The sequence below is a fragment of the Rhodofomes roseus genome (assembly GCF_022264815.1).
Source record: "Rhodofomes roseus strain CIRM-BRFM 1785 chromosome Unknown C8Q71scaffold_18, whole genome shotgun sequence".
In the NCBI taxonomy this organism is placed as follows: domain Eukaryota; kingdom Fungi; phylum Basidiomycota; class Agaricomycetes; order Polyporales; family Fomitopsidaceae; genus Rhodofomes; species Rhodofomes roseus.
Window position 1 is genome coordinate 111,622 of NW_025952974.1, and position 22,176 is coordinate 133,797.

Genomic DNA, 22,176 nt, shown 5'->3' on the forward strand with positions numbered 1-22,176 from the left:
GGAAGAGAGTGAACCCACACAGCGGGCCGCCGCAGGGCCGGCGGCAGGTCGGAACGCCCGTGAGCGGATCAATTGCCGCCGAGCCACGTCTCGTCCAAAGATGGCAAAAGGGCGGGAGGGCGCTTGAAGTGAAGTGCCATTCTCATCCCAACTGAGCGGATGTCTCTGGCAGCGGATGTCTATGCGCGGATGCTGGCCGTCCGAGCATCCATATCCGCTGCCGAATATTCTGCAGGATATAAGGCCGACCGCATGGGCCTGTTAGGTCCATCCATTCTTGACTTGTTCTCCACGGCGTTCTCTGCACACATCGCAACATGCCAACGCCGCGCTCGCGCTCTCTTTCTCCCGCCTCGGGCGAGGCCTCCCGAGCCGCCTCTGGCAAGCCCCGCTCATCTTCGTTGTCCCCTGCGCCTGTGCGCCCTGATGAACGCGCCGCGCCGCCCCCGCTACGCGGGATCCTCCGAGGCTCTACCCCGAACTCCCACCGGCATGCCGCCGCACCGGTTCGAGGTATCCTGAAGAAACCGTCTTTGCAACCCCAGGCATATTCTACCGCTCCACCTTCGCGCGGGAAGGAGATCAAGCAGGGAGATGACACACCGATACCGCAACGTTCCTCCAAAGAGCGGTCGCGGCCTCATTCCGCATCAGATCCCGCGCCCCACTCGCGCGCCCCGAATCCCCTGCTCAGGCAACGCAGTACATCGCTCGCCAACGCGGAGGAAGACTACGTTGCTCGCGCGTGCGGCCATCTGCCCCCCTTCCCCGAACAACACCGACATCGCGACCGGGCCAGCACTCTTCATTCTACGCCTGGCAGTGGCCTCGTGGGACAAGCTTCAAGGGACTCCGATACGGATGGAACGCAGATCCGTCGTCCGCGAGGCCGCGCTACGTCCGCATCACCCCACAAGTCTTCTCGCTCCTCGCAGTCTAAGTCCCCTTCGCCGGAGACGCGGAATGCAAACGACCCGATCCAGTTGCAAGGCAAGAGGGGTAACTCCGTCCCCCGTCTGCCCTTTCAGATCGCGTACTACAAGGACGTATTGCACGACCTGGCCCAGCTGCTGCATGAGCGCCGCGAGAGGCTGGCGGACCACATCGACCTGCAGGTGTTCACGGAGCAGAAGCAATCTCAGCGCGATGAGCGGGAGCACTATCTGAAACACAAGGATGATCCTCCAGAGAAGGAGGAGAACTCTGATACCAAACCTCCTAGTGCGTTTCTCCCGCTGAATAGGCTCAGGTTCACTCTAACGCTGGATGGTGTTATTCAGGGATCTACTATATGTCCATCATTGGAATGATGGAGGTCTCGTCCACAACAATTGTCATGAACGGCTATCAGCACGATCTCCCCACAGCCATGTACGAAATTGTGGAGGAGCTCTACCGAACAGGTCAGTCGGTCACATTTAGACAATCTTCCGTGTCTCACTTGGCGCACAGGCATCTACGAGAGCGACCTCTTTCGCGGGCACCCATCCAAGCACAACATCGATAAGATGCGACGCATATTCGACCGGGGCTACAAGCGTTCGCCAGGGATACGCATCGGGCCCCTCGCCAAGTACCGCACCTGCGACATCTGCGGACTGTTCGAGACGATCCTCGAGCACCTGCCAGAGCCGCTGATCCCACGCGACCTCAACTACGGAATGTGGGCGTGGTGCGTGAAGCCCGTGCTCGAACGCGAGTGGGACATCCTCTTCCCGCCGGTCATTAAGCGGCGGCGAAAGACGCTCCGCGGGACCATCCCCGAGATGGAGCACAAGATCATCGAGGACCCGAACCTCACCCCCGAGGAGCGCCGCGCCGTCCGCGAGGCGTTCGACGCGCCCATGGTTGAGCTCGCCCGTTATGCGCTCCGCCTCCTCCCGGTGGAGCACCTCTCGCTCCTTGTGTACCTCTTCGACTTCTTCAAGCAGGTCATTGCGTACCCGGGCAACGGCATCGACGCGGAGTTCCTGGGGGAGAAGTTCGGGCACTACCTCCTGGGCGGGGCGAGCTACGCCGCTGGGCGATCGCTCATGGTGTGGATGCTCGATCGCTGGGAGCGGCTGTCGAAGGGCCTGCTGGACGTTGCCCCGCCCGGCACGCGCCGCTTCGTCACGCACGAGCCGGACCCTGCGCATCTCCGCGCGGAGGAGGCACGCCGGCGTAAATACGCTGTGTCGCCGCACCAGCCCTACCAGGAAGGGGCGGGCGACGATGGCGAGGGCTCGTCAACGTCGTCGAGCGACACCACGAGCACGTTCCTCAACAGTTCTGATGACGGTCAGGGTGGTGGTCAGTCGGGGTCTTTCCTTGGCTATTACCTTGACGAGGAACCTCGCCGTGAGCACCCTCACCGTAATGCCCGCGAGGCTCCTCGCCACTACGCTGGCCGTGATTTCGACGAGGAGTCCGTGTGCACTCCGAAGCCACGCAGGCGCTCCGAGTCGAGGGGCCGTGACGAACGCCCCCGGTCTCGCCACCATGTCGATGAAGGTCAGTGTCTGTACCTGGTCTCGTTAGTGAACCGAATGTTGACTCCGACATGCGTTTAACAGGCGACGATGACGATCTCGACTTATCCGACGCGGATCGCTGCATCGCCGAGCTCGAACGCGAGCTTCAGCAGAGCAAGTCGCTGCGGCGTCTTCTGCGCAGAGAACAACCACCATCTCGCAAACACCATGACATGTTGGATCAGGATTGCGGCGACGAGTACAGTCATTATTTCTAACTTATGCGACACTGTATCGGACCATGTCATGACATATCATACCATACCATACTGTACTATATATCACAGAAAGGGAATCGCAAGGAGCAGTCATGTAGCGATAGATACCAAGAATGAGATTGACGACTGACATGACCTCAACTTCGCGCAAATGAGATGAGTCACGTACTAAGTCTAGTGTGACTCGCTCCGAACCTGAGTTGGCAAGCTAGCCGCACCTATGGCGTACGTCGACGCGTCCATCCTCACAGGATCGTACTAGTAAGTGCACGTAAAGTACCTGCCTGGCAGCGATGATCCGGAGAGAGACGCCATATACGAACGCGTGAAGAAGGGGTGACAGAAATGTACAGATGGTCCGGTCAGCAATCAGCGACGTCGATCACCCTTCCTGCCTGCATCCTGCCTGCATATCCCTCCGCTCCAACCATCCCAACCAGGCACGGGACACTGACAGTCTGGGACGGTAGGCTTGCGGGAGAGGCGTCGAATCGTGAGAACGATCGCCACACTGGCAGACGAACAACTCATGCATATGCGTCGCCGACTCGCCTGGTGCCGTCAACTGGAATTCAACTATGCTACTCTCGTACTCCCTCGGCATCAGCTCACGCGGTTAGAGTGGTTCGTGTACTCAGTCGAGTACTACAGCCCATCCGCATTGTACAATAGACGGTACACGTTCAGTATTAGAATGGCAGCGGCCCCGTACCTCCCTTCCAGTCGTCCCAGTAAACGGACTCCAAATGCTTGTTGAGCCATTCCTTGTCTTTCGGATCCAACTCGCAGCAGTCGTGCACATGGAGTTCCCTCACCGACGTCACCACATAACCTTCGTCGTCCTCCGTCGCGAAACCAGTCGCTTCGTGTGCCTTGTAACGCGCCTCGAGCATCGCCCGCAAGTCGCTACTTTGGAAGCGCTTGCACCCACCGATGTGAAGCTCCCTGAGATCAAAGCACGAAAATACTTCTCCGTCGTCCGTGCGCGTTGTCGTCGCCAGTGCGGAAAGGGTCTCTGGACAAAGTCCGTCGCAGTCGTAGATATGCGCGATAGCGTAGGAGAAGGGGCCCGCGACGACAGTGAGGAAGTACAACGTTGCTAGGGGATCAGCGATTTGATCCAGAGTGACATTGTACGACGAGTTGACGGGTCTAAGCGATAGAGAATCACCGTTTGGGATCGAGCAGCGTATATATGATACCGCTTCGACGTAGGGATCAGAGAGGAGGCGATTGTATTCCGCGATGACTTCGGCAGACATGTCCGTGAAGGTGACGTCGACCTGCCATCCATATCTCTTGGGTCGCGCGAGGGGCGGGTCAGGGTGCGAGCAATCGAGCTGGACGTTGTTGAGGTATAAGACGCAGAGCTGCTTGGCTGTCAGGAGCGTATTCAAGAGTTCCGCGACCGACCAAGGTGCTTGGTTCGAGGCGTAGCCAGTGAGGCTGAGCCACCAGAGTCTCGGCGGGAGCGACCGCTGAGGGAATGACCTCACGTGCCACTCGCGGAAGTGAACAGCGCTCATGGAGAGCGTCTCCAGCTCAGCAGTATCGAAGTTGCTGGTCGGAGGCGAGAGGTTATCGATGCTTTCGACTGCATCGTCAACCAGGAAGTCAAGGCGCAACTCGGCGAGGTTGTCTGCACGCCCCACTAGGTCAATGCAGGGAATTGGGAGCGAGCTAGCATGGAGAAGGGCCATGCATAAAATCTTCCAACGAGCAACGTGAGGCAAGAGGAGCTCAAAAATGGCCTTGATCTGACCCTTCTCCGCACGATCCTCCATAAAAGGATCGAACCTCCGTAGAACGTAGACCTCGAGGAGATGATCTCGTGACCAGGAAAGATATTGACGGATCCTCGAAAGCGGCGTGGGGTCAGTGCCGACCCATATGATGAGCTGCGTCCAGAAGACGGACAGGCCTGACATGGCCTCCCGCCACAGCGGACATACGGATGCGAGACACTCAGCAGAGGCGTGCTCTGGGTTTCGATCGTCGTACGGAGGTCGGGATGCCCATTCGGTAGTATTTTCCTGCCCATAGATTCGGGTTCTGGAGAAAAAGCGACGCGTTTTGCTGAAGGCATCGCGGAGAATGAGGACGAGTACGTCGTGTGGAAGGTCGTTGATGCCCGTGGGTCTCCGATTGAGCTGGCGGACGACGCAGTACTCGCGGAGCACGCGGGCAATGCTGGTGGGCGAATCTCCGCTCCTTGTCATCGCCATGCCCAGTAAAATTGACTACAATACGCGCAATATATGTGTGAGAGAGGACATTCATACACAAAGAAACTCGCTCACCACTACCCGAACCTCACAGTGACAATGAGTACCACTGACAAGGTCGTCGTGTCTTCAAGTGCGCAGCGTCGTCAGGGCTACGCAGTCTTTTGACTGATGATTTATACCAATGAGTACTGCGGATCTAGAGTGGGAGTCGCGCACGGACGAGAGCAAGTCGAGGGCGGTGCACACCTGAGCGCTGAGCGAGTCGCGACTCGCGACGACCTCACCGCGGGCAAACCAGGTTGTTCGAACTCCGAAAACCCCTACGAACATCGGTCCCGCCTGGGAACCTTTACAGACTCCGAATATTGTCAGAACATGCTGCGAACATGATGCGTTTCAGCCGATTTCAGCATGTTCGGAGGCCGAACATGCGTGTTTTCGGCGAACATGCTACGAACATGAGAAATGTAGGAGCATTTTCGGAGTCAGTCAAGCTCTCCGAAAAGGTTCCCATAGAGGACCGATGTTATTAGCATTTTCGGAGCCCGAAAAACCTGGTTTGCCCGCGGTGCCTGGCGATGACCTCAGTTGACCTGGCGGAGAGCATCGGTCCGGGCCGAGCAGTCGCCACAGACGCGTCGCCCACGTGACAGAGGATTTGGCCTACGCGTCACAAAGTCCTGTCGCGTCGAATTTCTATCATAATGCAAAGACTGTAGCGTTTTGAGCTGACCCATGTGCATGACCCCGCGCATACTACTTGTGAGGGCACTTTATACATATCTTCACATACTGAAGCCGCTACGCCGTGATGATCCTAACCTCGTCTCGTCTTACCGTACTTAATGACGTTCACCCTGGCGTCCACGGCCGTGCAGTGTCAAGGAGCAAGGGACAATAGCGCGGTGCCTATTAGATGCCATTCTACTGAACTGACCCTCCTTCCCAAGCATCCCACGAAACATGCTCTAGGTTCATGTCGAACCACTCCTTGTCATCCAATGCCAACTCGCCACAATCGCGCACGCAAAGTTTCTCCACCGGCCTCGACACGAAGTCCACGAAATCTTCAGTTGTGAGGTCCGTTGCCTCCCAAATGTTGAGACGCGCCTCGAGGACCGCCCGCAAGTCGGCGCTGCGGAACTGTTCGCACCCAATGATACGGAGCACTGTGAGATGAGGGCATAGTAGCGAAGACCACCCAAGCTCCTCGCCTTGCAAGTCCATGGTAGTTGGTTTCGCAAGCGCATGGAGCACCTCTGCTTGGAGACCCGAGCAATGCTTGATTGTGACCACATGAGCAGAGGTGCCCTTGTGAGTAAGGTAGTGCACGAGCGTCGTCGGGCTTGCAATATCGATGAAGTCGACATAGGAGGCGCCGTGCTCGAACTCTACCGCAGGGGGGGCGCGCGTGGGCATTGAGCAGTGTATGTACGAGGCTTGTTCGGAGGAAGGATAACAGAGGAGGCGCTCACATTCCTCAACGACATCGCCGGACATGTCACCGAAGTGTGTGTCGATGAACTCGTTTAGCCAAAGCAGCGAAGATTGATCAGATTCGCCGATGTCGAGCTGCAGGTTCTCGAGGTGGACCGATCTCAGTTTATGGCAGGGTAGAAGTGCCTTCATTAGGTCGACAGGGGCAAAAGGCACTCTGGGTGAGGCGTATCCCGTGAGAGCGACAGAATGAAGCTGAGGCGGCGTCGGCAGCTGGGGGAAAGGTACCACGTATGATTCTCGAAAATGCACGCCACCCATCGAGAGCTTTTCGAGCTTGGGCGTGTCGAACTCACCCGACGGAGATAAGGCTGTTGTAGGACGGGAGACCACATCGTCAACGATGAAGTCGAGGTCAAGCTGAACGAGGTTCTCTGCGTGGCCTACAAGGTCGAAACGGGGGCATGGGAGCGAACTGGCATGAAGGAGTTTCATGCTGAGGACCGCCCATCGGTTCATATGCGGGAGGAGCAGCTCGGTGATGACTTTGACTTGGGCCTTCTCCATACGGTCCTCCGTTGACGGGTCGAACCACCGGATAACGTAGATATGGAGGAGCCTCTCTCGCGACCATTTGACATACTCGCGGATTCGAGAAAGCGGAGTAGGGTCCCTGCCAGTCCATATGACCATCTGTGCCCAGAAGCTCGAACTGCACGCCATGGAGAGGCGCCAGAGTGGGCAGACGGACGCGAGGTATTCGGCATCGCACCTCGAATACTGTAGTCAGAGACGGAGCGATCATGCGGGGACAGGGGTACACGCTGGTTTTCCCTTGCGCTGGTCCTTCTTCGCCCCATGTGCAGGCGTATCTCTTCGCTGAAAACGTGGTGGAGGATGATGACGAGTACGTCGGGCGGAAGGTCGTTAACCGTGGTACGAGGCTTGCAGGCAGTGTCATCGCTGGCAGCGGCGTAGTCATCTCTGTTTCGTTCTCCCATGAGCGAAGCTTGCTCAATCATGGCACCCTATTCGATGTTTTACAGTCCAAGTGAGCGGATGGATCATCGAAGCGCGTCACTGCGGGTAGCCTTGCTTACCGCTTGATGTTGCACCGCTGGAGCGTTATTGTGTATATATTATCGTCGCAGAGCTTGCACAAACATTACCAGCTAGAAGCAGTTTGGGTTTGTCGTCAGCACCCTACGGAAGGAGGAGGAGGAGGAGGAAGTCGCACAAATTGAAAGTCGCAATCATCGAGGGCGAGGCCGGCCCTGGACCGGCCAGTCGCGACCGCCACTGGCGCGTCACGCACGTGACAGAGAGGCCGGCGGACGCGTACACGCCGCGACCTTGGTTTGTTCAAAGGATCTGCGCAGGTCCTTTGAAACATTGTTTGCAAAGATAAATGACAGTCGTACGCGAGACCGCGACCCGAAGGGCACACATGCATCACAATACCAAGTATGTATGGTCACCTCTGAGGAGCTGATCCAGAACGGTGCAGTAATTTCCTCTGAGTATTCGAGCCTCTACACTATAGTACATTTTCCGGTATGATCGTCCTGAATGAAGCGGCACGCCACAAAACACCAAGCAGCAGCCCACAGCAGCTCAACATCACTGAATGACCTCTAGTCACCACGAGCCTCCCCTCCACTGATCCCAACGAACATGCCCCACATTCTTGTCGAACCACTCCTTATCCTCCGGGGCTAGCTCGCCACAGTCGTACACGTAGAGCTCCTCCACCGACCTCAGCACAAAGCCCGGGGAGTCCTCAGTCGCGAAGCCCGTCGCCTTATGAGCCTCAAGACGCGCCTCGAGGACCGCGCGCAAGTCCGCGCTTCGGAAGTGTTTGCACCCAGTGATATGAAACACTTCGAGGTGAGGGCACAACCACTTGGGGTCCTCGCCGCCCGAGGAGGTTGGCTTCGCGAGCGCACGCAGCACGTCCGCGTCGAGACCTGAACCCTCTAAGATCGCGAGCACGCGAGCAGAGGTTCCCCTGTACGTGAGGTAGTGTAGAAGCACCGTGGGGCTCGCGAAATCAATGAAGGAGACATCGTAGGCACCGCGCTCCGTCAACACAGCTGCAGGGTGTTCACGTACGGGTCCTGAGCAGCCACGGAAGTGGGCTTGCTCTGAAGCAGGGTATTGAAGGATGCGGTAATACTCCTCGATGACATCGCCGGACATCTCGCTGAAGTACGGGTCGGCGTCCCACTTCGGCCAGCACGGGTAGAAAAATTGCGGGACGGAAATATCGAGCTGGAGGTTATGGAGGTAGACATGACGCAGACTTTTGCAGGCCTGGAGCGCATTCAGCAGGTCGGCGAGGGCGAACGGTACTTGGGGCGAGGTGTAACCCCTGAGGGTGACAGAACGGAGCCGAGGCGGCATCAGCAGCTGGGAGAACGGTATCACATATGACTCTCGGAAATGAACGCCGCCCATGGAGAGCGTCTCGAGCCGCGGCACGTCGAACTCGCCCGCAGGAGATGAGGTTCCCGCTGGAAGGGCAGCCGCATCATCGACGACAAAGTCGAGTTTGAGGTTGGTGAGCTCCTCCGCGTGACCGACAAGGTCAAAATGAGGGCGCGGGAGTGAGCTGGAGTGAAGGACTTGCATACTGAGTCCCGCCCACCGCTTCACGTGCGGCAAGAGCAGCTTGATGACGGCTGCGACGTGAGCCTTCTCTGCCTTGTCCTCCATCGACGGGTCGAACCTCCGGAGGACGTAGATTTGGAGAGGCTTCGCTCGGGACCATCGGAGGTACTCGCTGACCCGAGAAAGCGGGGTAGGGTCCCTGCCAATCCAGATGACCATCTGTTGCCAGAAGATAGAGCTGCATGACATGGAGAGGCGCCAGAGCGGGCAGACGGAAGCAAGGTATTCGGCATCGCACTTCGAATAGTCGGATACAGACCGACTAAGAGGAGAGAGGGGCACGTGCTGCACTTTTGTTACGCCTGTACTTCTTCGCTCTACGTACGGGCGCTCCTCGCTGAAAACGTAGTGGAGAATGATGAGAAGCACATCCTGCGGGAGGTCGTTGACTGTGGTGCGAGCTTTAAAGGCAGCGTAGCGATAGCCGTGGTTGTAAGTGACGTCGTTGCCCATGTTCTGGCGTCCCGTGAGTGAAAACCAACTAGTTGGTCAATTTACTCTAACAGATGCTGTGCGGTCTTGCTCACCGTGGCCGCGCACCGCTCAAACGTTACCGTGTGTCTTTGCCGCCAGATGTCGCTGTTGTACTAGTGGCTTCGCGCTTGTCGACGGTACTTGTCCAACGGAATCGCTCGGGGGGAGACGTAGCCTGAGAACGATAATTCGTGGAGAGTGGCAACTCGAACATAGCTCGGTAAACCGCGGCGCAGCCACAGGCGCGATTTCACGTGATTCTCACGCCACATCTTCACCAGTCTGGCTCTTCAATCGGGATTCGGGACCCACGTTCCGCGGTAAGGACTTTTCATTCAACTTGGATCCAACAAGTTGCGATTTCTACTGTTCCACTTTAGTCAGGCTGACTGAAGTGATCATACATGTGAGCACTCAACTGGAGCACTCGGTATCGTCATTGCATGCGACTACCTACATCGGAGGCCGTCGCAAACCCGGCTCCAAATCGTGACCACTGAGCCAACATCTGTGGCAGTTGAAAACCCCCAAATCTTCAATCCAAAGTCCCGTGAACAGTATCATTCGTGGCCGCTGCAAATCCGGTCGCGGTAGTCACAATATGAGGTCGCATTTTCGCCAGATTTGCGACAGCCTCAACCAGCGATCCCTGGTCATAGAAGTTGCTCGCGTCCCCGCTTGCGCACGACCGCGGCCCAAGTCGAGTGGGCACGTGGGTCGATATAGAGAAGCGAACCATCCTGAGACGGTCTATATGTTTTAAACGTTCACATGATACACGCACCAGGACCAGCGGTCATGTTTGAAAGTTGACGTCCACGATCTGACAGAGAACCTTGAGTCCTGAGAAAGCATCAATAGCCCGGCGGACAGACTTCAAAGTCCACTAAGTAGCAGCATCAGATACCTACCACAAGTCTAGCTAGCGGATGTTGGGCGCTGAGGACCCTCGCGTCATTCAGGAAAACAGGCCGGTTGCAGCTGCACAGCAATCGGCGCACCAGTGCATGGAATATATGCAGGAGGAAACAATCATTTAGTTCTTCTCACGGAGCGACAACCTCGCTGTGTGCCTACTTTTGTATACTGAAGGTCGGATTATACCTGCAAATGGCGCATGTAGCTTGAATGTTTCTCGCAAAACTCATCTTTGTGTTTGATTCGCGCTGGGAGCGTTTGTCCTGGCTGTGACGAAGGTACAAGAGGTCCGCGGAACCTAGATCACAAATGCAGCCTTTGTAACGATAGGTTAGTGGCATTCATCAGGGCGACCCAGCTGCACACGCACAAGTCTGCAACACTGCGAGCCACTTGCTCAGCGCTTCAGCGCTCAGTACTCAGTACTCAGTACTCAGTACCCAGACCGGTTCAGTAAAGAGGGATCGCCGCCTGTAAAACGCATGTTTTCAAGGCGTTGAGGCACAGTAGTACTTACGCTCACGCCACGTTCGTCACCGTGAGGCCTCGCGACCAACGCATGGAATGTGGCGGCGATCACAGAAGCGGAGGCACATGCGTGAGGGACCAATATGGGACTAAAGCCCGTCTCATGACACAGTCTGGACGCTTCCCTACGTACAGCTTGCATCATAGTATGACACGGGTGTGTTGGGGGCAGGGCTGGGGCACAGAGTTTGGACGGAGGAAGGGATTTATCACCGTTCGAACATCACAATGAAATGGAGCTTAGCATACATTGACAACCACACACCTTGTCATGACTCCGAATGTACGTATGAAGCGCGTTCTAACTGCCACAGCTGGCCACCAGCGTGACAGGCGTTGGTGTACCGCCGAAGTAGGCCCCGCCACCCACATGGAGCGCAGGTGTTTGGTAGCGCGAGCACGCGGGGCATGGAGCGCGTCAGGAGGCTGCTGCGGGAAAGGCGGTTTGGAGGCATCTAGCAGACAGGACGAGGAGCTGTACAACTAGATCTCCGGTCGACATCGTGCCACGGCGATGAATCCCCGAGAACACCGTCCTCTGTATCTGTGGAAGCCAGTCGAGGAACACGTCCAAGCCGCAAATGAAGACACTTGCCAAAGAGGGAAGGCCGTCAGACGCATGACCTGCGCGTGACGCGTGACGCGTCGAGGGCGTCGGCGCGTCGCGCACCATGGGCGCCTCGCGTTCGATCCACGATCCACAGCACTGGAACCTCTGACTCTCCCTGCTTGTCATTTCCCGTCCCTATATATATGATGCCGCCAAAAGCCCTCTTCCCTCCGTAGCTTGCCTTCTCCTTCGCCAGACACGCACGCCCCCTCCTACCGACCGAAAACGACACGTAATCTCGCTACAATGAAGGCCGTTCTCGCGCTCTTCGCCCTCGTCGGCGCCGCCGCCGCCCAGAGCTCGTCCGCCGCCGTGCCGACCAGCACCGCCGGCATAGACCCGTGCATTCTTTCCTGCGTCCAGAGCGCCGCGAGCTCTGCTGGCTGCTCCAGCTTGTGAGTACCCTAATGCGCCCCTTCCGCTTGGACATGCGACTGAACACGCATCTAGCACGGACCTCACCTGTATCTGCTCGTCCTCCGCCTTCCAGACGAGCGCACTCGCGTGCCTCACCGCAAACTGTCCCGCCACCGACCTCGCCGCAGCCCAGGCCCTTCAGTCCGCAGAGTGCGCCGCAGGTACGTTTCTCGTCCCCTAACCCCCTTTTCCTATCCCGCACCCCACTGACACACCGTCACCCCTGATAGTGAGTGCGAGCTCGTCCGCCTCCTCTGCTACCGGGTCCGCGGCCTCTTCCGCCCTCTCGAGTGCATCTTCCGTGCTCTCCAGCGTCTCCTCCGCCGTCTCGTCCGTCTCCTCCGCGGCCTCTCGCCCCAGCTCCGCGTCCGGTTCTGGCTCGTCCAGCACGCACGCGTCGACCTCCGGCTCAGCCTCCGGAACGTCTGGGTCAGCCTCGAACACCTCCAGCGCAGGCACCAGAGTCGACTTCGCGAAGGGCGGACTGATTGGTGTGATGGTCACGTTGGTTGGTGTCGCCGCCGGCGCGGGCATGGTGTTGTGAACAATGTATATTTGGCGCGAAAAGTGCGGTTATGCGGGCTGGTGTGTGATAAAAGGTGTTGTACATGCTGTGACAATGTATATTGGTGCGGTCTGAAATGCCGTTTGAAGTCGTGATGGGCGTGATGGATGGTGTCTGCATTGTGTCTGCGTCTCGGTCGATGGATAGCTTTCATGGGGGCAATCCGACGCTCTCTAGGAAACCGTCACCTGCCAGACCCCTTGCTACGTACACAACGGCGCTCTGATGCGACGCGCGCGAGACCGTGAACAGTTCAGCTCACCACTTCGACAGATCCTGAACCTAGAGTCGGCGCCTGAGCATGCAGTTCTGAGTGTGTGACTTGATCGCGCCCACACATTGCCCAGTCTCGCAATGTGAGATGTGATCGATTGATCGTTCGAGCTGTGTCGATTCTCGAATACACAGCTGTTCTTCAAAGCTTCAAAGCCCGGGCCTCCTAGGGCCTCCTGCGTCGTGGCTCAGCCGCTCGCTCGCAGACTTCGTGTCGTCCCGTCGCCGCCGGAAGTCCCTATTCTCATGAAACAAGAACTGGAGGACGCACGAGCTGTCCGTACGTTGTGCGCCATGCAATTTGGCATGATGGGTGCTACATATATGTTGAAGGCGTTCAGCGAGCTACTCGGTCACGTGGGTGACGCGTCTGTGGCGACTTGTCCCACGCTCCAGCCAATTTCCCGCCGCACGCGACTCCCATCCCAGGTCTGCAGTGTTCCCTTTTCCGCTTTATCCTCCTTCTGCTTACCAGACGACATCCTGTCCCAAGTCGATGGCCAAGTACTTGTGTAGCCTTTGTACCCAGCCTGAGCGGTCTCGGTGGTAAGTAGTAAGTTGTGCATGTGTCTCTTTGTCACTGGCGCGATGCCATCTCCACCACTTAGCCGTTTTCACAGACCACAAACACAATAGCCAACAAGACCTCGCCTGCCAGCACTGCGGCTCGCACGCAAGTTTGCGAGAGCCTATTCGGAGAGCCTAGTAACGAAGGCTCTCGTCGCGGCCGAGCAGCTGCTCGCGCTGCACCTCAACAACCTCCAGCCTCATTTCTCCTACTCCGAGCCCCCCATTGCAATAATCAAGAGCCGATGCGCACTTCGGGACAGGACAGCAGGCGGATGACCTCGCCAGGCATATCCGTGAAGTCAGTTTTGTGACCCACACACGCTGTTCTATCTCCGATGGTGATCCTCTCTCCGCCCGCTGGGTACGGCGTACACGATCAAGCTCGAGCAGCTCGCGGATCCCCGGGCGGTCCTGACCTCTTCACGCTCCACGTCAGTGGGTACAAGCGCTTCCGCACTGGCAGCGGAGACTTGCAGGCGATGCTCGAGGCGCGGTTCAGGGCACGAAGTTCGCGGACGAGGCGAGAGCACTCCATACAAATGATTGTTGCGAGCTGGCCCCGAGTCCGGAAGACAAGCAGTGGCTCAAGGAGCACATGATATCGGCTGATTGGGCTCATGGAGGATCGGTGCGAGGCTACTGTTATGGTGAACTGACGCACCATGCAATATCCGCAGTGCGTTCTGATTAAGGCCTGATTACGTTTATGTGTCGCCTATATCGCTCGCGAAACAAAAGCCCATTTTATCGTTTCGCGTGCCAACGGTGTTTCAGGGCTGAGGTGGTGGGTAATTATATCTTGCCAGTGTACCGCTGTCTCTTCATAGATGGCCGCTCAAGAATTCACTTACATCGCATGGTCATGCATGGCGTAAATTGCCGGAAGTAATAGGAATGCATTTGCGGTTGCGCTGGTGAGCTAGGCTTGACAGATGCTATTACATCAGAAGACGAGCTTCGGTCTTGGGAATGTCCATACAACGATCCATTTTCGAACTACCAAACATCATCCAACGGATCGTTCGAGCTTCAAAAGACTTCATTCATCCTTCGCGAACCTCGGGTACCCAGAGTACCCAGGGTAGCCCGCCGGGTATCCCGGGTACGGCTGGCTGCTGCCGCTATTTCCCGGCGCCCCCGTCTCGTTAGGCGTGTTTGACGATGTGTACGTGCTCGAGGTCGTCGTGGTCGTGGTGGGCGCTGTGCCAAAGACCGTCGTCGTGGTCGTCGAGACCGACGTGGAAGTGACATCGAGCTCGCCGCCGTCGACGGTGGTTGTGGTCGTCACGGTCGGGGTCACGACGACGGGAATGGTCGAGGTGCTGGTTGTGAAGACTTGCGCGCGCTCGGTGACGGTGACGGTGACGGTCAGCACTGCGTGCGCGAGCTCAAGTCAGCTGCCATCCGGACCGGGGATGGGAAGGGGCACTTACCTCCCTGCGCGACAGACGCGAGGGCCAACAGGCCAAGAGCGTATGCGGTCGTCTTTGCGAACATTTGTGCGATACTAGAGCGAGGGGTGATGCTTTCGTCCACGACGCTACTCATCATATATACTCGCCTCTGGCCGCCCCGCACAGAACGGATGCAAATGCTGCATCGTCACGTCAATGTTAGTTTGGCCTGGACGCGCGGGACGTTGGAGAATGGACGTCAGTCCCGCTCGGGTGGGCGGGGATGTGTTTGCTACCGTTGGAGATGTGGCTATGCCTCCTGCGGTGGGCCCGGGGCGCGGATGCAAATGGGGCTTGGGCAGCGAGTAAGGAGCGCGGGCGGAAGCAAATTTCTGGACTGACGGCTTTGGAGGCGTGCACAGCGGACCCCTCCGCTCTGCTCGCTACGCTTGAATGTCTCGTCGAGCCGACGCTGTATTTGTGAGGTAAAGAATAAGTCAATGGTATTCAACTAAATATTGCTGAGGAAATCGTTCGCAAGACTAGTACGCGCGATAGATGTAAGTCTGAATGTCAACGGCCAGATGTCGAACATATCAAGCGTTCCCAGCTCTTACACCCATGTTATGTTCCTCCTGCCCCACCCGCTCTGCCCTATGCACGAGCTCCTGCGCGAACCGGGAGCGCGCCCTGATTTGCGGGCCCTTCCAGTAGAATATGTACACCGGGATGGCGACGAGGATCGCGAGGAAGCCGAGGAGCGTCGATGCCCACTCGAGGGAGTGAGAACCAAGGTTGGTGTACACTGCATGGCACGCCCGTACGGGTCAGGATTGTCGTCGGGACGGTTCGAAATAGGGCGTAGATGAGGTAGATAGAGCACTCACGAGGGGTGGCATAGAGGGCTGCGATCCCGGCGAGGAAGTCCCGCGCGAAGCCGTTCCCGCCTGTCGCCGATGCGGCGTATGGGCCATAAGCCTGGACGTAGCCACACCGGTGAGTACCCCGAGAGTACCCCGAGTATCCCATACTTCGCGTGATTATCGGGGAGCACGAACCTGGATCATGTAGTCGATAGTAGCCATGTAGATCGAAAACTACCATCGCGAGTGTTCAGTGGTTACGAGACGCACGGACGGAGTGAGCGGCACGTACGTTCGCAATAGCAATCATCGCTGCGAAGATCATCGGCGCGATCCAGGGTGTGTGTGGCGGGCCGAGACTCGTCCACGCGAACCCGAATAGCCCAAGTGGCTCCAGAGGTACAGCTTTCAAAGGGTAAGTTCGAGCTCCACAAGACATGGCGCATGGTTTGCTCACTGAAGAGGAGCCACCAAAGACGGGCCTCAGGCTGCAAAGAGTGCGGGTCCTTCCTGAGCTGTTTACGTTGCTTCCATATCCACGGGATAAATGAGATGTATGCGATCACATATCCAACCGCGATACTGCGAGGAACATCTGTCAGACGAGTTGTTGCATGGAGCAATCAAACAGAACTTACGATACGAAGGCTGCGCCCATCGTCTCGGTGGTAAAGCCCCACTGCTTGAAGACCGGGCCGAACGACTCGAGGAACGTGAAGATGAGCGCGTCGCTGAAGCCACTCAGGAGCGACAGAAACAGGACGATCGGCTCGCACAGGAACATGTGGAACTGAAGCATACAACCGCAAGCTGAGTCACGCGAGCGGATCCGGAGAGAGTGGGATATGCGGGCGTACCGGGCGTATCCAGATCATGAGTATCTTCCGCGGCGCGAATCGGTTCTCTTCGACTTCGGACGGACCGTACACGATCTCTTCGCCGGCGTCTCGGCGACGCTTGGCTTCGCGGTCGAGCAAGACCTTGGCGCACGTCTCCGGGACGAAGAAGAAGTGTACGGCCTGGACGACGCCGCCGACGATGAGCTGGATCCAGAACTGCGAAAGCAAAACAAGATGAGCTCGAGGTCAGTACTACCAAGGGTTTAACGGGTAGCTGTGACACGGACGTTCCAATGCCTGTTGGACGTCTATGGGTGCCAGAAGGGAAGGATGTACGATGGTACGGACCATGAAAGATTGGCCTCGATGAGACCTCCGAAGATGGGGCCTATAACGGAGCCGCCGACTGAGGAGAAGACGATGAACGCGACTGCGAACTGTTGCTCTTCTGCCGTCCACATATCGGCCACTGTGATGAGTCGTCCCGTCAGCGTGTGCACTGTGTACACGCGGAAGGGAGTATTTGCGTACCCATGCCGAGAGTCACGGAGCCTCCAGCCGAAGAGATACCACCGAGGAATCTTGCCACAACGATCGTCCCATAGTTGGGAGCCAATGCACAAGGGAGCTGCCAAACTTCGTCCAGTCAGCTCAGTAAGGTTGATACGTGCAAAGCGACCGGGCATACTATTGACCAGAAACAAGCTCAGCTGGAGAATCGGCCAGCGACCTAACTCTTCGGACCAAGGTGCCCATAGCTCGTTACCCAAAGCATACGCGACCAGGAATATCATTTGACCAACCCGAGCTGCCTTGGAGATAGTTGTCATTTAGAGTGCCAAGCGAAACGCTCGCGGGCGCACATACCTGTTCGCTGATGCGAAACTGCTCGCTCAGCAGCGGAACAACGTTCGCATATAGTGACGTGTTGAGGTTCATGGAGCACTGGATTGCGAAGATGACAGAGAGAATCCACCACTTCTTCCACGTCGGGAAGCTGAAGCCAAGGCTACCGTAGGCCTCCGGTTCCGTGAGGACGATCCTTCCGTCGGGCGATACCACCCTCTTCTCGGATGTTCGGCCAGGACCGGTAGTGGACTTCTCATTTGGCTGCGCGGAATCGGATGCTGTAGCAGAACCATGAGCTTTGTCTGTCTTGTCAGTGTCCCCAGGCTCTGTGCATGTGGTCGCATCCGAGACCGCCATGCTCTGCGAGTCCTCATTGCTGTGCGCCACGGGCACTCGCTCTACCGTCAGCCCGGTATTGTACATGGCCAGCGGCAAGTACGGGAGGGTACACCAGTTGAGGAGGAAGGAAGTAGGAAGAGAGAAAGAGCAAAAAGGTGCGGTTGAACATAGCGTACGCACTGGCAGGAGGCTAACACGATATTGCGTTGGCGGCTGACATTCACCAGTGCTCGGGCTGTATGTGCTCTGCTAAGCGACCTCACTCACGTTATGACGCATATACTCACGTAAATAAGGTGCATACTGTGGCATGCGAACATGTAGACCCTTCGGTGCGAATCGCTCAGATGCATCACGACGAATACGAAGAGCGACGGCTGCATCCCATCTGCGGATAGTGGTCTCATTCTGTTGGCATGGATTTCTCAGCTCGACTTGTGCATGAAAGTACCAACAAGCGAGATCTTACCCCAGAAAAACGAAGCGACATGCTCAGAGGCCCCGCGACTGAACCAGACTCGGATGCACTGCACTCCGAGACGCGGTACGCGACCTCGGCGACAAATAGGTGCAATGGGGCATGGTTTCCGCGCCCATCATGGTTTGTCGGAAGAGACAGAAGAACATGCCAAACAGTTGTTGAACCGAAGCCATGCGCAAACAATAATTGTACCGTTCGTGTCGAAATCCACCAGTGGTGTGGGAGGCGACTCCGAGTCGGACGCGTGTGGCCACGGTCACCCACAAGCGCCATCACCTAATCTCAGATCGTGGTGGCGCGCCTCGTCCGTCCCGGGCCCGGGCCAAGTTCATATTCGTACTCGAAAAGACTCGACACTCGCTCAGCCCGGCAGGCATGTTCGCCATCCCCAACCTCATCCGGCCACGCACGGTGTGCCCTCGGGTCTCCGTCTATCGACGCAGGGATTGAAGTCCAGACCGACCCCTGAATAGGCCGCCGTAACGACTCGGATGTATTGCTACGCCATCCCGAATGCGACGGAAGCAGACTGTGGGCAGAAAAGCTTCCGCTCCTCGCCCGCCTTCCGCGCGGATGCAGCGTCATAGCCCCGTTGCGAATGCCACCGTGGTCGAACTCTGGACTCCGCGTGGGTCGGAATTCCGGGCTGTACGTACCTGCGCGCTGAGTATATATTCGAGTGCGTTACTGTGCCAATACACATCCACACGTCACCCGCACTTCACCACAATGTTCACTTCGATCCGCACCGCTCTCATCGCGCTTGTTCTTATCGCGGCGCCCGTCGCCAATGCTGGTATGTGTCATTCGTCCAATCACGGCTGCGTCTTCTTACGTTCGCACAGTGGTAGTCCGAACGACGACGACGTCCACAATCACTCGCACGCGCATCGCGCAAACCACGTCGACGTTCACTGACCCGGCCACTGTGACGTCTACATTCACTACATATGACGACACAGTCACAGTCCCAACCGTCACCACGACCACGACGACGTTCTACACGACTGCGACGCCGGAGTAATTCGTCGAGGGACGGACCGATGAACGGCAGAGAGCAACTGAATTTGGATGCGGACTCATTGTATCTGTAGCCGTGTATGAATTCCTTAGAAAAGACCCTAGGGATATTGGTATTTATTGTCAGTGGGTCGAAATTAGTAAAGTTTCGGGACGATGGTTGTACTTCCAGGTGCCGCCCAATCATCGTATTCACGATCAGTATCCCGATCGAAAGGGAGCATCGTCTCTTCAACGCTTGCTGAACATTTGGGCACAGAACTCGCGCGTATGAGTGTCACTGCGAATGGTACTCACAGCGATGGCGCTTAGTAATACTCGCTTGCGCTCGACGACTGTACTGCTTATAGACGAGCGCTTGTAGGTTTTCGCAGTCGTTGACGTCGTGACTCGTCGGACTTGTACCTTCCTCCTTAGAAGACCGTCCTCTCCCTCACTCAAAGAGGTCTTCTTTAGGGTCTGCCTACGGGAGACAATACCTTCCTGCACCTGCGCCGCCTTGAGTTCAGCACCTCTGCCTCTCTCAATATCGATGCCTGCCAACATCCCTGATACTCAGATCGTGCACGTCTTCTACAATATGATCTGCTGGGGATCAACGCCTTCGAGCGCGACGCTCCGCTTGGTACGGATAGTCTCCGTTGTGCTAGACCCAAAGGCCTAACGGTACTAGCTATTAAGTCTGGTCGTCCTTTCATCGAGATCGCTAGCGCAGGGCCGGTGGACTTTATGGAATCCGTTGCGTTGATCATGGGCACAATCACTTGTAGAGCCATATTGCTGCGAAGTTGGGTCGATGGTCAGGCGGTACGTCAGCGTTTATGGGCACCTTGCATGCTCGACATTCTGATGGCTTCGGACTTCCTAGTACTCACCTACGCACCGATCGATGACTCGTAGCCTCCAAGGACTGGGCCCTATATGCGCACTGTCTGCACTCGCGGGGAGAGAGCACGCTCCTGCTCTTGCAATCCGCAGAACGCACGTGTGGTGTTAGCTGAGTTGTTCGCCAATATGGGTCGTCATCGCAAGGTATGTCCAGCTATCTAATACGCGCGTTATGTCTAATCGGTCTGTGTGCATTAGCTCGATGTCTACAGCGCGCACGGAAGTGTCCGAACCCTGCGCATCGCGGTTCCTTCCTTCACATGGCCAAGTACTGTGACGCTTCTGGCGTGAGACGGTCCCGCTGCGTCCGAGCCAACCCTAACCTCGATCCAGGTGTCCCCTGAGCTTATCTGTCCCGAGGCATCGGTGTTCTTCCAGGCCCGACTGCCTCTGATACCAAGTGACTCCCAGGACCCATCTCCTCCTCCTCCCACAGCCAACTGGTCTGAGTCACTGCGACACCTCCCACCTCCCGACACCCTCCAGCATGCCCTCCCTCGACATCGCCACCGTCCGCAGCGCGTTCCCCGCTCTCTCGTCGGGGTTCCTGTACGCCGACAATGCAGGCGGGTCGCAGTGCCTCGCCGACGCGGTCGCCCACATCTCCGATTACCTCCTCAACACCAACGTCCAGCTCGGTGCCGACTACGCTGTCTCGCAGAAGAGCACGTCCCGGGTCGCATCGGGCGCCGACGCAGCAAAGGAGCTGTTCAACGCTGATAGCGTCGATGAAGTCGCGTTCGGGAGCAGCGCGACGATGCTGGTCGAGAACCTGACCCGCGCGATAGAGAAGGACGTGAACGAAGGCGACGAGATCATCGTCACCGGAGAGCATGAGGGTAAGTCGCTCAAATTTAAATTCTGCATTCGCTTTCATGTCAGTCCTCGTCTATCGCCCAGCAAATGCCGGCCCGTGGAAGCGGCTCGCCGCCCGTCGCGGGGCGATCATCAAGCTTTGGCGCCCATCGCAGATCGCAGCGTCTCCGAACAACCCCTACGCAGTATCCCTGCAGCTGGAAGCCCTGCTGCCCCTCGTCACTGCCAAGACGCGCTTGCTCGCGTTCACGGCGTGCTCGAACATCCTCGGCTCCGTCGTCCCCGTGAAGCAGATCGTACGTGCTGTACGGGAGAAGGCGCGCGAGCTCGGAGTGCCGAAGCTCGAGGTCTGCGTGGACTGCGTGGCGTACGCGCCGCACCGCCGGATCGACGTCAAGGACTGGGACATCGAATATTGTGTCTTCTCAGTATACAAGGTGCGCGGGAAACTGGACTCGCGTACGCCCCTGGGGAATTCAAACGACTCATGCTGCACACACAGGTGTATGGCCCACACGCATCCGTCCTCTACATCCGCGCTCCCGCCCTAACCCACTCCCTCTCCTCACTCGCACATCACTTCCTCTCAGTCGACACCAAGCCCTACAAGGTCCAGCCCGGCGGCCCCGGCTACGAGATCGTCTACGGCTGCACCGCCGTGCCTCCCTACCTCAAGTCGCTCGCGCCCTCAGGCGCGCTCGCAGACGCGTATGACCTGATCGCGGAACACGAGCAGACGCTGCTGACGCCGCTCCTGGCGTATCTCCGGGGCAAGACGGACAGGGGCGTGCGGGTTGTAGGTGATGAGTATGAGGGGCCGAGCCGCGTGCCTACTGTCAGCTTTGTGGTTGCCGGGGAGAGACCGATACGGAGCAAGGACGTCGTCAAGGCGTTCGACGACAGGGGCGATGTGGGTTTCTCTCTGAAGTTCGGAGGCAACTGCTGATTTGCGCTGTGGGCGTGTAGATCGGTATCCGGTATGGGCACTTCTACGCGTATACGCTCGTCGACACGCTGCAGCCGAAGCTCAACGTCGACGATGCCGTTGTGCGCATCTCTTTCGTGCACTATAACACAGTGGAGGAGGTTGAGAAGATCATCAAGGTTCTGGACGAGGTCCTAGCATAGCAGATGGTGGGTGAACTCGAAGCTCGTATGCTCAATCTCGAACATTGACGGTACTGTGTCCGCCCTCAGAACCTTCGTCGTCTTTGGTCTTACATGGCTGTGATGGACTGAAGGGAAAGAAATGATAACATCTGAGAG

General features: G+C 57.4%; 8 protein-coding genes across 8 annotated transcripts; 3 read left to right on the forward strand and 5 right to left on the reverse strand.

The window, feature by feature from the left end:
• The first annotated feature begins 92 nt into the window (after positions 1 to 92).
• On the forward strand, positions 93 to 2,849 carry C8Q71DRAFT_773262 (uncharacterized protein). The gene is made up of 4 exons (XM_047924453.1): positions 93 to 1,221; positions 1,281 to 1,403; positions 1,453 to 2,493; positions 2,556 to 2,849. Exons 1-4 carry the CDS (start codon positions 318 to 320, stop codon positions 2,729 to 2,731), a joined length of 2,244 nt encoding a protein of 747 aa, XP_047776153.1. The 5' UTR covers positions 93 to 317; the 3' UTR covers positions 2,732 to 2,849.
• A 174-nt stretch (positions 2,850 to 3,023) lies between these two features.
• C8Q71DRAFT_773263 (uncharacterized protein) lies at positions 3,024 to 5,258 on the reverse strand. The gene is made up of 2 exons (XM_047924454.1): positions 5,032 to 5,258; positions 3,024 to 4,971 (listed from the first exon to the last, which is right to left on the reverse strand). Exon 2 carries the CDS (start codon positions 4,954 to 4,956, stop codon positions 3,421 to 3,423), a length of 1,536 nt encoding a protein of 511 aa, XP_047776154.1. The 5' UTR covers positions 4,957 to 4,971; positions 5,032 to 5,258; the 3' UTR covers positions 3,024 to 3,420.
• Positions 5,259 to 5,916: 658 nt separating this feature from the next.
• Positions 5,917 to 7,603, reverse strand: C8Q71DRAFT_181680 (uncharacterized protein). Its single transcript, XM_047916816.1, has 3 exons — positions 7,497 to 7,603; positions 6,174 to 7,424; positions 5,917 to 6,102 (listed from the first exon to the last, which is right to left on the reverse strand). Exons 2-3 carry the CDS (start codon positions 7,117 to 7,119, stop codon positions 6,029 to 6,031), a joined length of 1,020 nt encoding a protein of 339 aa, XP_047776155.1. The 5' UTR covers positions 7,120 to 7,424; positions 7,497 to 7,603; the 3' UTR covers positions 5,917 to 6,028.
• Positions 7,604 to 7,860: 257 nt separating this feature from the next.
• C8Q71DRAFT_773269 (uncharacterized protein) lies at positions 7,861 to 9,782 on the reverse strand. The gene is made up of 2 exons (XM_047924455.1): positions 9,594 to 9,782; positions 7,861 to 9,522 (listed from the first exon to the last, which is right to left on the reverse strand). Exon 2 carries the CDS (start codon positions 9,517 to 9,519, stop codon positions 8,035 to 8,037), a length of 1,485 nt encoding a protein of 494 aa, XP_047776156.1. The 5' UTR covers positions 9,520 to 9,522; positions 9,594 to 9,782; the 3' UTR covers positions 7,861 to 8,034.
• Positions 9,783 to 11,677: 1,895 nt separating this feature from the next.
• On the forward strand, positions 11,678 to 12,886 carry C8Q71DRAFT_181706 (uncharacterized protein). Its single transcript, XM_047916817.1, has 3 exons — positions 11,678 to 11,991; positions 12,047 to 12,174; positions 12,244 to 12,886. Exons 1-3 carry the CDS (start codon positions 11,843 to 11,845, stop codon positions 12,555 to 12,557), a joined length of 591 nt encoding a protein of 196 aa, XP_047776157.1. The 5' UTR covers positions 11,678 to 11,842; the 3' UTR covers positions 12,558 to 12,886.
• Positions 12,887 to 14,343: 1,457 nt separating this feature from the next.
• On the reverse strand, positions 14,344 to 15,054 carry C8Q71DRAFT_849785 (uncharacterized protein). Its single transcript, XM_047926713.1, has 3 exons — positions 14,983 to 15,054; positions 14,855 to 14,928; positions 14,344 to 14,795 (listed from the first exon to the last, which is right to left on the reverse strand). Exons 2-3 carry the CDS (start codon positions 14,916 to 14,918, stop codon positions 14,461 to 14,463), a joined length of 399 nt encoding a protein of 132 aa, XP_047776158.1. The 5' UTR covers positions 14,919 to 14,928; positions 14,983 to 15,054; the 3' UTR covers positions 14,344 to 14,460.
• A 234-nt stretch (positions 15,055 to 15,288) lies between these two features.
• C8Q71DRAFT_875011 (MFS multidrug transporter) lies at positions 15,289 to 17,789 on the reverse strand (the record flags this gene model as incomplete). Its single annotated transcript, XM_047928379.1, has 12 exons — positions 15,289 to 15,620; positions 15,703 to 15,793; positions 15,874 to 15,912; positions 15,971 to 16,083; positions 16,136 to 16,260; positions 16,317 to 16,468; positions 16,536 to 16,733; positions 16,805 to 16,814; positions 16,866 to 16,986; positions 17,049 to 17,153; positions 17,206 to 17,329; positions 17,385 to 17,789. 12 exons carry the CDS (start codon positions 17,787 to 17,789, stop codon positions 15,412 to 15,414), a joined length of 1,692 nt encoding a protein of 563 aa, XP_047776159.1. The 3' UTR covers positions 15,289 to 15,411.
• Positions 17,790 to 20,581: 2,792 nt separating this feature from the next.
• On the forward strand, positions 20,582 to 22,038 carry C8Q71DRAFT_725653 (PLP-dependent transferase; the record flags this gene model as incomplete). Its single annotated transcript, XM_047921711.1, has 4 exons — positions 20,582 to 20,933; positions 20,977 to 21,347; positions 21,413 to 21,820; positions 21,877 to 22,038. The coding sequence occupies 4 exons, from the start codon at positions 20,582 to 20,584 to the stop codon at positions 22,036 to 22,038; spliced, it is 1,293 nt and encodes a 430-aa protein (XP_047776160.1).
• Between the last annotated feature and the right edge of the window lie 138 nt (positions 22,039 to 22,176).